The sequence below is a fragment of the Xyrauchen texanus genome, chromosome 5 (genome assembly GCF_025860055.1).
Source record: "Xyrauchen texanus isolate HMW12.3.18 chromosome 5, RBS_HiC_50CHRs, whole genome shotgun sequence".
Lineage (NCBI taxonomy): Eukaryota > Metazoa > Chordata > Actinopteri > Cypriniformes > Catostomidae > Xyrauchen > Xyrauchen texanus.
The window spans coordinates 46367218-46381193 of NC_068280.1; the positions used below are offsets into that span (position 1 = coordinate 46367218).

General features: G+C 35.1%; 2 protein-coding genes across 3 annotated transcripts; both read right to left on the reverse strand.

Moving 5' to 3' along the window:
• Positions 1-36: 36 nt before the first annotated feature.
• Positions 37-5256, reverse strand: pcnp (PEST proteolytic signal containing nuclear protein). Of its 2 annotated transcripts, none has more exons than XM_052127524.1 (5): positions 5151-5218; positions 3604-3821; positions 3342-3416; positions 3129-3184; positions 37-562 (listed from the first exon to the last, which is right to left on the reverse strand). In XM_052127524.1, the coding sequence occupies exons 1-5, from the start codon at positions 5194-5196 to the stop codon at positions 454-456; spliced, it is 504 nt and encodes a 167-aa protein (XP_051983484.1). In that variant the 5' UTR covers positions 5197-5218; the 3' UTR covers positions 37-453. The 2 variants fall into 2 exon arrangements, with proteins under 2 accessions (XP_051983484.1, XP_051983485.1); XM_052127525.1 differs by having other exon boundaries at positions 38-562; positions 3604-3818; positions 5151-5256.
• A 1761-nt stretch (positions 5257-7017) lies between these two features.
• Positions 7018-12196, reverse strand: mylz3 (myosin, light polypeptide 3, skeletal muscle). Its single transcript, XM_052127526.1, has 6 exons — positions 12087-12196; positions 11728-11758; positions 9488-9631; positions 8903-9073; positions 7731-7808; positions 7018-7484 (listed from the first exon to the last, which is right to left on the reverse strand). Exons 1-6 carry the CDS (start codon positions 12087-12089, stop codon positions 7456-7458), a joined length of 456 nt encoding a protein of 151 aa, XP_051983486.1. The 5' UTR covers positions 12090-12196; the 3' UTR covers positions 7018-7455.
• Between the last annotated feature and the right edge of the window lie 1780 nt (positions 12197-13976).

Sequence of the window (13976 nt, forward strand, 5' to 3'; positions counted from 1 at the left end):
CAACATACACAATTATAATAACTCTTACTCAAGTCCACAAAGTGATACCACATCTCTCCTTTATTTGTGAATTTTTTTAACTACATTGTTTTCTTTCTTTGTTATGAATGAAACTTATGCAAACCTCAACATCTACACCAATATATTCCATCCCTGAATAACAACACTAGAGCCAAATGATGTTAGGGGCTGGTGTGGCACATTTGGTGGAATTTCATATAGGGCAAAGAACTCCTACAATATTGTACAGTGTTATAGATTATTCAAAATGTTCTCTGTTGTTGTTTGCACCTTAAACAGGAAGGCTTTTTCAAGAGTGGTTAGCTACAATAGAAAGATGCTTTAGAGCATAAACATTCATTACATATATACATTTGTACAATGTTCATCAAACGAAACAAAAGGACAAATATCTCATTGCCAAAAGACAAACTTTTTTTAAGCAGTCACATTCTACTGATCCTTCTGGGTTTTAAGCTTCCTCTCCCAAAGTTTCTGATGGTCTGAGAATCCCTGCTTTCCTTTGTTGAAGGAATTGGGTCCAGCTGAAGTGGGTGTCTCCCTGAAAATCAAGACAACTTGTGACGTGGATGTTAACATTGCTGTAAAAAGTCTTATTTCTCATTCAGTGTTGATCGTGTCAGTTATGTATTGGAGCACATTACTAGTTTTTTATCTATACTAATAAAATGCAAAAGGAGATGTTAGGTTAGGATGTTATCCAAGCTGCTCTTTTCCATACAAGAAATGTATATGGGAATTTATACTGCGTTATGCATTTATGTATACTTGATTATGTAGTCGCGTTGGATAAAAGCATCTGCCAAATTAATAAATGTAAATACTGCCAAGCTCTAAGGAAAGCTTTGTTTGAGGAACTGACCAAGCTCTCAAATCTCACATTGTAAATACAAATAGTTATTTCAAATCATAAAAACTAAAAAATAGTTTACATAACTTAAGCTTACATTTGTACTATTCTTACTCATTGTAATGAAGTTACCTTAAAGTTATATGTATAAAAATATTTAAGTGGTCCTAATTAAACAGTACTTGAAATGTCACATTTTGGAATCATAACTCAAATGTATACATTCTTTAATCTTTGGCTTTGCGTACAACTATCTCAACATTTTCAAGTACACAATTGTGGAATACCCTTGTGCTTGAATAAATTAAATATGCTTGATTAAAACAAGGGAACTTATATAGTTTTACAGGGTTTGTACAGATGCTTCATAGTTAAATTCAAGGACTTTGGTCAAGATGTCATTAAAACGTATTATTTATTTGTCAATTAAAAATAAAAATATTTTAACCATTCAGTTTATTTATTTTTATAAAACAACACTTATTACAAGTAAAACATGTCTCAATTATCATCTTTAACCATCATTCTTGGTTCATTCATGACTAAATCGATGTGCAATTGCAGTGTGCTCCCCTAAAACGCACTTCGCTTTCAAACAAAAGTGAATAACTGGATCCGTAAACAGCAGTCCATATGACTCATGTGCTGTGTTCCATGTTTTCCAAAGTCACACAACAGATTTATGTGGGGAACTGACCGAAATTGCAAATGGGTCATTCTCAAAAAATTACAATTTCCAAATAAAAAAATATTGAAATTTTCCATTGAGTTCAGTTTGTGCCTTTAAGCACTCAGGGTAAACATTTTGTAACTTCTTGACAAATTTTTATTCATAAAGGACAACTTGGCTGTTGTTCTTTCTTTTGATATTTAATTTTGTTTCACGAATGAAGTTAAAATGTGAATTTATAACATGCTTGGAAAAATCACTATATGCATATTTAAGCAGTCTCTGAACTTTGACCTTAAGTCATTTTCCCTACCATTTGAATTTTTTTTATTTTTTTGTAAAAATTAAAACATAAAAGGTTTTAACATTGATAACACCAATGCCATTAAATCAAGGTACAAACATAATTTTTAAATTATTAATAATAATAATTTTGTTATGCATTTTTGTACACTTCTTCGGCCCTGCACTAATGCTTGTATTAAAAAGAAGTACAAAATAAATACATAAATAACTTTACATGTCATAGAAGTAGTGTACCAGACGAAGGGGACAAGGTTTTTTTTTTTAGGCAATTGACCATTTCAAATATATTTTCTAAAAAATAGTCAAGCCATATCATATCATTAAAGGTTAGGTTATAGAATGATACCTTTCATTTTTTCCCCTCACTATTTGAAAGCTTTTTCATTTACATTACATTTACATTTATGCATTTGGCAGACGCTTTTATCCAAAGCGACTTACAGTGCAGTTATTACAGGGACAATCCCCCCGGAGCAACCTGGAGTAAAATGCCTTGCTCAAGGGCCCAACAGTGGCATCTTGGTGGTGCTGGGGCTTGAACCCCCAACCTTCTGGTCAGTAACCCTGAGCCTCAACCACTGAGCCTCCACCACTTTTTCATGACAAAAAAGTCAAGGGGCATGTTTGTCAACATATTTTGATATTGACCCAGGCGCGCATGTGTAGCTCAGTGGTAAAGACGCTGGCTACCACCCCTGGAGTTCTCTAGTTCGAATCCCAGGGTGTGCTGAGATTCGAAAGAGATTCGTCTTCCGCAACCCAGATTGAGTCACAACGCCACCACGAGGACTAAAGAGCACATTGGGAGTTGGGCATTCCAAATTGGGGAGAGAAAAAATATTTTTTTTTTTGATTGTGATTGGCCCATTATGAACGCCCATTATGAACAGCTGCCAAAAGTAACAGGTGCCACGTGATATATGCCACGTGCCGTCTATATATTTTACGATTTTCTATAAACCAATAACATTTTAAGCACCTCTTGGTAAAAATGGCTATTTTCAAGGGTTTTCCAGGACTTACATTTGCAAAAGCCAAAATCAAGTACTTCAAGAACCTTGTACGAACGAACCCTGGTTATAACTCTTTGTAGTAGCTGGTTGATAGCTGTGATAAGTGTTACCTCTTGTGAACATTACTTAAAAAAATAAAGTTAATTTTACTTGAGCCAAATAAGTGTTTACTAAAAAAAAAAAAAAAAAAAAAAGGGGACATGTTTTGGGTGCAATATACCATTAAGTGTCATGTGTAATAAATATTAAATATAGGATTAAATCCAACCTTCCAATATTCTTCATCCTCATCTTTGCCTCAGGTGGCATTTCCTCAGGCTCACTCTGAAAATTAAAATATTGTCAGAATTATGAACTCAACATTTAATGCAATGCTTTTGTCAATATGATTAACACATGCATGCAACATCAATTTAATTATTGCACAAGTAAAATGCAAACATCAATATCTAGATATCAAGTTGCACATAAAAGTACACACATCATCATCCTCGTTGAAAACAGCTGCAAGTCCAGGTTTCTTGGTAGGTAAGGCAGGTGTGGGTTCTTTAGGTTTCTAAAAGAGAAGGGGGAGGAATGCAATACTTTTAAGTGTTAGAAATGTTCAAGTCCACATACAGTATAGTAGTCACGTTCAAGTCCAAAACAAATTCTTGAATCTATCTATCTATTCTAAATTACCCAGTATCTTTACTACTAAAATAGCTTACATAGTGACAGAGTACAATGTTGCATATACGTACACTAGCTCCCAGCTTGATGGAGATGGTGGCGGGCTTCTTCGCTGCCTGGGCAGTCAAACTAAACCCAGTTTTAAGAAATTTAGGAGGTGCAGGCTTGCTTTTAGACTCATCTTCTGGGCTGATCTCTTGAGCAGGGCGCTTTCTCAGGCCGTTCCCTGATGCCGTGCTGGAAGAGACAGTCTTAGTTTTCACACTGCTTCCCTTCTCTTCTGGTCCTGCTGGAGGCGAAACAACTTACCAAGGTGAGCGACTGTTGCCTTGGAGACCAAAGGTGAGCTACAGTTACCTGAAAGATGAGGGATGCCAGGAGGACCTGCTCAGAGAGCCGCTGTTGAGCCCAAAATCTGAATTCAAACTGGTTTGCACATAATAGTTTGCAAGCGCCTCCAATTATGTGACTTCGAGTGGTCTTAAAGGGAGTTCACCCAACATGAAAAATCTGTCATCATTTACTCACCCTCATGTTGTTCCAACCTGGTATGACTTTCTTCTGCGGAACACAAAAGGAGATGCCCAACGTTATACTTGACATCATCTTTCTAGGGATGGCGGATCAATACTAAAGTATCGATACTTCCGATATTGATGTGGTATCAAGGATATCGATCCTCACATAAAAATGTTGATTCTGAAGTTTTTTTTGTTTAAATGAGTGCTCTTATTATTTAGATAACATGAATATTAATGCATCTTATAAGCTTCGAAGTGGAAAAAATTATTATATTAGCGAATAGTTGCATGGCATCTGATCTCTTTTTTTGTTCGGCTCATCTTGACGCGCCAGAAATGCCAAAATACACTAGCAGTCACAGCGCTCACCCTTTCAGTCATAGCACTCTTTCAAAGAGGGAGCAGTGTTTTCCTGAGGTAATGACAAAAAAACAGCATCTGGAGTTAATCACACAAATGACAAACCTAGCCATGACAATCATTATAACGGGCTTGTGTGACACTTTTTACTGGTTTATTTAAAGTCAAGAGTTTTTAAAACATGATAATCTGTAATCATCGTTATTAAATGATACCCTTAAGAACATTTACAATGGAATTACTGTAGCAATATTGTAGTAACCACGAATATAGTAACCATGTTTATTTTTATTTTTTTTGTTGGTAAAAATCAAGGTCTTGATACAATTACCATGGTTTTACTACAGCATTACTCATGCGATTCTGGCCTAAAAGTGGTAATATCGGATGGAAAATAAGTGGTATAACACATCCCTACTTCTTTTGTGCTTCATGGAAGAAAGTACGTGCAATAATGAAAGCATTTTCATTTTTGGGTGAACTGTCCTTTAAATTGGCTGACCGTATTCGGTGTTACGTATTTAGTGTTATTAATATACACTGTTAAAGATTATGTATCTATTTTTAACACCCTGTGGGGGGAAAAACAAATCGTCATCCTGCTAATGCGGCTAACACGCAAAAACTCAAATTCTACGACTTTACAACTTCTTTTATCCATGCATTAAAAAAAGTACGTGTTACAAATATTATAGAAGACCTTGAATTGTAAGATATAACAGTTTTGACAGTTTCACCTCCTTCTCTAGAGGGGTCTTCGCTGCTGCACTTCACATTCGCCATTGTTTGAATCTGTTTTTCAACACGTACGGCTACCAGATAGGACAAAATACCCCTGCGTTCGCTCCAGCTTTTCCGCATACAATTTAATTCGATGAGAGAGGAGCAACAGTGCCATCTGGTGTACACAATGAGCAGATGAGCCTTCGCAAACGATGTTTTTTTTTTGTTTGTTAGTTTTTTTTTCCAATATCAAGTTAAGATTAAAATACCAGTCAAAGGTTTGTACACACCTACTCATTCTTTATACAGTTTACCACTTTCCACATGTTATAATTGTAGTCATTTAAACAATGAAATTAAACAAACGGAAGTATCATATGTATATATAATACAACAAATTAAAACGATCTTATATTTTAGTTTCTTTAAAATAGCAACCCTTTACCTTAATTGCAGCTTTGTATACTCATGGCATTCTCCCAACCAACTTCGTGAGGTGCATCCTGAGACACTTATATTGAACGAGTTCCTGTTTACTTTTACTTTCCAGTTCAACTAGGATTTTTAAATGTAACCATAATCCTTTAGATGAAAAGGGGTTTAAGATCATGAGAATCATAAATGGGGTATGTCCTATGTAAAATATATATTTAGACTGGTCACCAATTTAAGTGCATTTGTTACATTTAAGCTGCAGTTGTTTTTTCTCTGAGTAGCAGATACAGAGAGACTAAAGAATGCCTTCAAGACAAACAGAGAGTGTACTGTGTAATATTTTAATGTCTTCTTGTGTACTGACTAAAATAAGAAAGAGAGCATGTTCTTATTTGGCATATTACTTACAGTATGCATATCTGATTTGCTCTTCTTTTTTATTTGCATGAAAAATGCCATAAATAAAGTTGAATTGATATGAATTAAAATAATTCCATGTCTATCATCGTTAGTGGATAAAAGTCACTTGTATTGCGATTCTGATTAAAACAAATCTGTTGCAGCTGGGTGTGTACTTTATTTGAAAACATTTACTCACATTTAGGCTTTTCTGCAGCACCTCATTAGGTAGTAGTCTCAGATTCTATACAAATTAATAAACGCTAAACAAAAAGTATTATTTATGCATTTCCATTTCACAGAAAATCCCATCACACATGATTATTTGCTTAATCTTTAATAATAATAATAATATTATATATATATACTGTATATAAATTTGTTATAAAGATCTGTAACCTCTTTAATGTTAAATTTGGGGTGTTTGGTGATCAAGAATGCAGCAAACCAGCAGAATGTCAGATTCTTCAGGACTTTAGATGTATCAAGATTTTACATGCATTAGGGAAATTGTATGTACTTTATTGGGGCTGATAAGAAAAAAAAAAATCCTATTTACCTTCACTAGTCCATTTTAAATAGTCTTATGGTGTGGAAAATAATCTTTAAAAGTACAAATATTCCATGTAATCTCTCAATTCATTTGGGGTAATAAAAGCTGCATGCATAATAATTCAAGAATGAGTAAAATGCTGTTTAATCTAGTTTTACATGGAGTAAAGCATGTCACACTGCTGGACATGTCAACTTCCCAGGCATATTTTATGTCACCTACATTTACACTTTTATGTTAATGAAATAGATCACCCAAAAATGAAAATTATATATATATATATTTTCTTCAATTGTAAAAACGACAGAGATGTATTGTTAGAAAGAAGGTTATCCTTAGTCACCATTCACATTCATTGTATGAAAAAAATATGCAGGTGATTGAGACTAGCATTCTTCCTAACGCCTTCTTTTGTGCTCCATGAAGAAAGAAAGTCAGTCAGATGTGACTGGAACCACTCGAGTAAATGATTTGTACAAAGGAAAAACTCTGTGTACTTTTGGAAAATATTTTATTGTGAAATGACTGTGTGAAAATCGGGATAGGAGAATTTTGGCGGCCTGACATCAAGTGTGCCTTTAACACACAGCAAGCGGTGTTGTTGTGACCCTGGATGGGTGGAGAAAGAGGAAATAAACCCTCTCTTCGTGAGCGGCCATTTCCTTCTACCCATTTCTCCATTCTACTGTGGACAGCCGCCCCGAGCGGATCATGAAGGCGAGGATGAACTGTATAAGAGGAGGATGTAACTTCCAAAAAGAGGGAGGGAAGGGAAAAGATGATGTGGACAAAAAGGAATAAACCAGAATGGTTTAGAAGTGACATCCCATAGTCCTTTTTTATTGATTGGTCTTCAAAACAGATTGGATGTCCTGACACCATGTCTGAAGATTTAGTTCAGCCTTCCACACTACTCCCACATGGGTGGACGCTTACACAGACAAGATGTGCTTGACGAAATCTGTAAGATGAGAAGAAGTCATGCATAAGGAGATCATCCAGGCTGGCTCACCATACAAGGCTTGAGGTGGCTTCTAAAACTAGTCATTCATTGATAGGTGGGCTTATTATATCATCCCAATTAGTGCCATGGGGTCTAAAAGTGAAAAAGACTGTCACTGCATCCTCTGTTTTTTAATATGTCTTGAAAGAATTTACAAGGGGTAAATGGGCAGGGATATCATTTGGGACTTTTCGAAGCAACTACCTTCATAGTGGACGCTGCCGTTCTCATCTTCCTGTCCCAGCATGAGAGAGTCAATCTCGGGCTCAGACATCTTCTCTCCTGTTGATGCCATGAATAGTATTGATTAGGAAAATCTTTCACATTCACAGTTGCTGCCTGCTGGTGTCAGATTTCAGATCAAAGACATTTACAAGTGCCATGGTATTATCATGTTTTTTTTTTGGATATGTTGCATTGTAATAATATCATACTATTAGTTCAAAGTAACATGGAGTATCATGCAAAAACCATGGAATATAAGCATTAAGTACTTATTATATATCAAAGTATCATAAAAGTTTTTAACATTTGACACGCCCACTTATTCTGTATAATTGGAATTTTCCAGGGACCTTGATAGCTCAGCGAGTATTGACGCTGACTACCACCCCTGGTGTCGCGAGTTCGAATTCACGACATGCTGAGTGACTCCAGCCAGGTCTCCTAAGCAACCAAATTGGCCTGGGTAGAGTCACATGGGGTAATCTCCTCGTGGTTGTGATTAGTGATTCACGCTCTCAATGGGGCGCGTGGCAATTTGTGCATGGACTGCCGGAAAGTCTCCGCAGTGTCATGCACAACGTGCCACGTGATAAATTGCGCAGATTGGCGGTCTCAGAAGCGGAGGCAACTGAGACATGTCCTCTGCCACCCGGATTGAGGTGAGTAACCGCGCCACCACGAGGACCTACTAAGTAGTGGGAATAGGGCATTCCAAATTGGGAAAAACAAATTGCAGTATTGGAAATCAAAACTCTTCAATATTTTAGCATCTTCAAAGTAGCTCTGCACACTTTTTTCTTAACCAACTTCACAAGGTATTATACAAAACTAATTTCAAGCATTTAAATATTAGCCATTAGGTCAAAAGGATTTAAAGGTTTTAAATCTCAATGGGAGTAAATGTGAAGTAAAAGGAAGTTACAATGGAAGTAAATGGGGCTAGTCCATAAACATTCATGCACACTACTCATGCCTTATTATAACCATGATATTTTTCTTCTTTTTTTTTTAAATAAACGAGCAGCAATTCAAAATCACAAACGCTGTCAATTGAGCTTTACTTGCATTGAACCTGGAACATTCCTTTAAAATCACAAGAAATGTAATTTTGGGACTGGTACATTTCCTGTAATCATTTAATCCTCGCTCACCCAGTGTTGACAGCACAATGCGCAGCTCAGCTCCCATTACTGTGCCATTGCCCTCCTTGTCAAAGACGCGCAGACCCTCAACGTAGTCATCAATGGTACCTTTCTGGAAGGCGTCAACTGTCTTCAGCATTGGCAGGAAACCCTCAAAGTCAAGTCTTTTGTTGGCCATGTCTATATTTGTGCACATATCAGTGTCAACCAATTAGGATTTGCACAGCGAATAGAACTACTGTGCTTTCATAGGTTTGCAACAATGCTTCAGTCTATCTAAACCATATATTTATAATATTTACTTTTATATATAGTCTATTTCTATACCTTTAATCAATACAGTAACACTTCACAATAAGGTTGTATTGGTCAATAGGTAATGCAGTAGGTAACAACGAACAAAATATATATATTTCATATTGCATTTAGTAATGGTAACATATACAACTTTTAATGTAATTTTTTTTTAGCTGTTCAACTGTTCAAGTTTTGTTCATTGTTAGTTCATGCTAACTAATGTAGTTAATGAATACAACTTTATTGTTAAGTGATACCATACATACACATATATACGATATAAAGTAAAGGTCTGACCATCAGCAGATGGGTCGCCCAGGATTTTCTTCACATCCTTGTTGGTGGGGTTTTGACCCAGGGCACGCATGATGTCAGCAACCTGGTTGTAAGCAACCTTGTTGTCACCAACTCTGTCGAAGAGACCAAAGGCCTCTTTGAAGTCTGTAACAGATGGATAAATGGGACATGTTTCAGTTATTGTCTGAAAGTAAAGACATATTCAAACAGTCACTATATCACAAAATAAACCACAAGAGGGTGAATAAGACCCTATCTTATGTCATTCTGTAGGGTTTTATTTATGCGATAATGACTCTTTGAGTTCATCCTGACATTATCCTGATTATTAGAAAGCTTATCAAATAAATAAATGAATATAACATTTTGATTTGAATTAAAAATTATATATTATGTAAGCATAAAGAAACTAGCACAGCTATGTGGAAATCTTGTGTTCTTTCCCACTTTATATTAACTACGACATTCTTAACCATTTTATACAATGTACTTATTATGAAGATACATGTTGTTGCATTGTAATTACATTTTAAGTACTTGCATTTAATTACATTTGTAGTTACACTGTTACCTTTACCCCTAACCCAGCCCTAATCCCAAAACCAAACTCTAACCCCTAATCATAACCCTAACCCTACCTTTACTCCTAAAGCTACCTGTACCTCAACCTCAGCAGTAGCAAATGTGGGAATTTTGCAGAACAATACGTAGTTACACGGTAAATACGTGGTCTTATATGTATTTAATGTTAGTTCATAGTAGTTAAGGCCACCTAAAGTGTGACCAGTAAATTATTCACTATTATTTTTTATAAAATTCATTCAAGTTTGGTGCATTTTCTATATTTGTTTCTCCTTTTTAAAGAAAGGGTCAAAGAATGTAAGTGTACTAATGCCCTCTACACCCCCTGTAATAACCTTGCCAACTGTACATGCCACAAAGGATGAAGGAAGCTATATTATAAAAAGGCTTAGCAACTGTATCTTCATAGGCTGTGTGGAGTTATCCGCTAGTTTGAAAGTGATCCAATAAAGAAAAATAGCATCCTAAGACTTCTGTGCACTAGCAGCTGTGCCTCGCTGTTGCATGAAGGTGTGAGACAGGCGATACCCTCTGAGAAAGTAGCCCTTGCCATACATGGCTGTGACGGTTGATCCAAGTAAAATGCAAGAATGCTGACAGCAGCGTAACCTATAGAGATGACCGACTGCATGCTTTTGGCACTTAACTTGCCCAAGAGGCTTGGTTATAATGGATTCTTTCTCTTCTGTATTTAAGATGTAGAAGTTAATCTTGGCTTCGTCTCTGGACATATTTGACCGCTTCATCCCAAAAGGATACAGTGATTAATTCCCACTTTACATGCGCTAAATACATCAATTACACTCATTTTACAAGTTAAATGATGCAAAAATGATGCATTAATGTTGATGCATCCTGTTTCCCATGTTATGAAAATCACAAATGTTACATATTATACATTCTTTGATTTTGGTCATCTTAAGTTATGAAGTGTTTGAAGGGATGAGTTTTTTGAGGATCCAACAAAATGCAGATCCCTCCCCTCTTGTGGCTTTCCAGCAGCAAAACTCACCTCTGAGAATATTCATGATTTCAAACCCTAAAGGTCTGCCAGTAAATAGCCAATTTAGCATTGTTGTTGCCTGGAACAGCCCATATGTGCATATTTGTACATACATATACACAAATATATATATATATATATATATATATATATATATATATATATATATATATATATATATATATATATAAGAAACACTTATTACATTTTGACAAGAGAAGCCTCTGTTTTAAGATATAATATGAAAGATAATCATAGCAGTAGTAGTAGTGGTAGTAGTAGTAGTAATAATAATAATAAGAAGAAGAAGAAGAATACATTAAATGATAAAGAAAATCAGTATCATTTTTAACTTTTTTATAGAAACACTTATAGGTGTATTAATTGGAATCACTTTTAGTTCGTTATCTAAAATGTACATGAACATGTCTCTTATGCATGTCTAAGGGCTTAAACCAATTAACTGGGAAATAATATATATATATATACTGTATTTAAATAATACTGTATACTGTATTTAAATAATGAATTTCTGCCATCAAATACATTTGTAACAATGATAAGAGAAGGGTATCTATTAGACTACTAAATGTCATAATAAATTGTTATAATATAAAGCATGATGAAATATGATGTACAGGTACTGAACACTCACCCTCAATCTGGTCAGCAGTAAATTCTCCAGCCTGGCAGAGAGACAAAAATAGTGTGAATTCCATTGGCACACATGCCAACATCTCATAAACACACATGTCTGAATAAAGTTATTGTATAAAAACATAATTGCAAACACAATCCTTCTTTGGACACCATCAAAATTACTGCTTCAATGTATTGGGCAAACAAGTCTACATCTTCATTTTGTATGCGCCATCGGAATGATAAAGCTTCATGATTTCCTTTTTAACAGTTGCACAAACTTGACCAAAGTGTCCTAGTTTTTTCAGTGTGCTTATTGCCAGTTTTTCAGCGAAAAGAACATGAAAAATGTATGAGAGTAATCCAAGTACACACCATGATGCAGTTTTGAGGGTGGAGGAGCCGAGAGACAGAAGTCAAGAAGCTGGTGTCCTAAGAGAGTGGTCCTGAGCATGGTCAAACTCCTTCTTATTTGTGCTATGCTAATGATGTCACGGGGCGGATCGTGTGACGCTGAGGAACTTCTTTAACTTTCTTCGGTCAAGCTGGGAGTAAGGCGGTTCTCTTCAGTGTTCAAGGGGAGGCTGTATTTTTAGATTGGGCTCCAGGCTGCTTCTAAGTCTCCTTGGCTTTGGTCAGCAGTTAATTTATAATTGATTTATTTTTACTCAGGATTTCTGCAAAGTAAACAGCAAAGACAGATTGTCAATCCTGATCGCACCTGTTATCAGGTCTGCGCATGATTTGAAGGTACCACAATATCTCGGTGAGGCATGATTACAGGGTCAATATTTTTAACTTACAAATGGTGGTCTCGGCCAGTTATGGTTGTATGGGAAGCAATGAAAAATCTGAAGGTGCGTTGAATTAGAATTTGGGGCTATTTTTCTTTACTAAATAAATAAATATAAATCTATATCATCCATTTTTAAAGTTCTAGTCTGATTGTAAAACTGCCTTAAATATTGCATGAATTAAATAAACGTTAAATCTAATTTGGCCAGAGTTTATTATTCAAAACAATGAGACATCAAGTTCATTTTAAGTGCATAAAACAATAGGAGCATTATGAACATTAATGACCATAAAATCAACAGCAACGACGTTGACTAGGTCAAAGCTTTCATCTAAAATCACTGAAAAACTTTTTACCCTTACTGCTTACTGAAAGTCCATCACCTATTCCAAAGCTGAGGTGCATATCTTACTGTTGTAACGTAAAAGGAGCACATGCTCAAAATGTTTATCTGTGAGACTATTGTGCTTCAGGCTAAGAATATAACGATACTGATATGATAAATTATCAATAAATGATTAATAATTTACTGTCGTTGCCTTGTTAATATGTAATCATGTAATATATAAAAAGTAACTGTAGTCCAATTACAAGTATTTTAAAATGTAATTTAATCCAATTACAAGTACTTAGCTTTTTACATTTATTACATAATCCAGATTACATGTAATCTGTTACTACAAGCACTGTATATATATATATATATATATATATATATATATATATATATATATATATATATATATATATATACAAATTATAAATCATGTGACATGTTAAATGCAACTACAGTCGATAAAGATAAAGTTTTAGATAAGCTTGAGTCAAATCATTTTTAATTTTTTTTTCAAGGCTATTTATAAACAAACACGCACAGCCTTTAACAGAAAAATGGGATACAATTATGATCTGGCCCAAAAGTATTTAGAAAACTAAGCCGTACTTTGTAGAGATTAGTACCTGGATAAATGTTGTTGCATTAACAGAATATAAATCTGAGTGGATTTTTTTAGAGAAAGAAGCACAAGCACACTTTTCAACAAAACATTATGTACTGTATAAAATTGTGTGGTTGTCAAAGGTAATGGAACATGTCCACGGTTAATATGATGAGTTACAGAGTCCTGCACTGTAAAAAAAAAATGCTGTAAATTTACGGCCAAATTCCTACAGCAATCTACTGTGATTCTTAAATACAATAGTTTGCTGTTAAAAATGTTGCATTCTGGAAGATCAAGAGCAGGCTCACTGTGAAGTGACTAGTTTTATGGGAAAATTTACATTAAAATTTAAATCAATCAAATCAAATCACTTTATTGTCACACTACCATATTCACAAGTGCAACAGTAGGTGAATGTCTTGTGTGCCGTTCCGAGCAACATAGCAGTCATTACAGTGACGAGACATATACCAATTACAATAAACAACATACATACACAACATAATTTACATATCAAATATACACATA

What these genes read in the sequence shown, in the direction of transcription:
- mylz3 (XM_052127526.1), bottom strand. An exon ending in TACTGCTGACCAGATTGAGG is followed by an intron (nt 9,632 to 11,727) that starts GTGAGTGTTCAG and finishes CATCTGTTACAG; the next exon opens with ACTTCAAAGAGGCCTTTGGT. An exon ending in CATTGTGCTGTCAACACTGG is followed by an intron (nt 7,809 to 8,902) that starts GTGAGCGAGGAT and finishes TGGCATCAACAG; the next exon opens with GAGAGAAGATGTCTGAGCCC.
- pcnp (XM_052127524.1), bottom strand. Translation starts at nt 5,196, where the DNA reads ATGGCGAATGTGAAGTGCAGCAGCGAAGACCCCTCTAGAGAAGGAG. An exon ending in AGACCCCTCTAGAGAAGGAG is followed by an intron (nt 3,822 to 5,150) that starts GTGAAACTGTCA and finishes TTTCGCCTCCAG; the next exon opens with CAGGACCAGAAGAGAAGGGA. An exon ending in TTTTCAACGAGGATGATGAT is followed by an intron (nt 3,185 to 3,341) that starts GTGTGTACTTTT and finishes TTTAATTTTCAG; the next exon opens with AGTGAGCCTGAGGAAATGCC.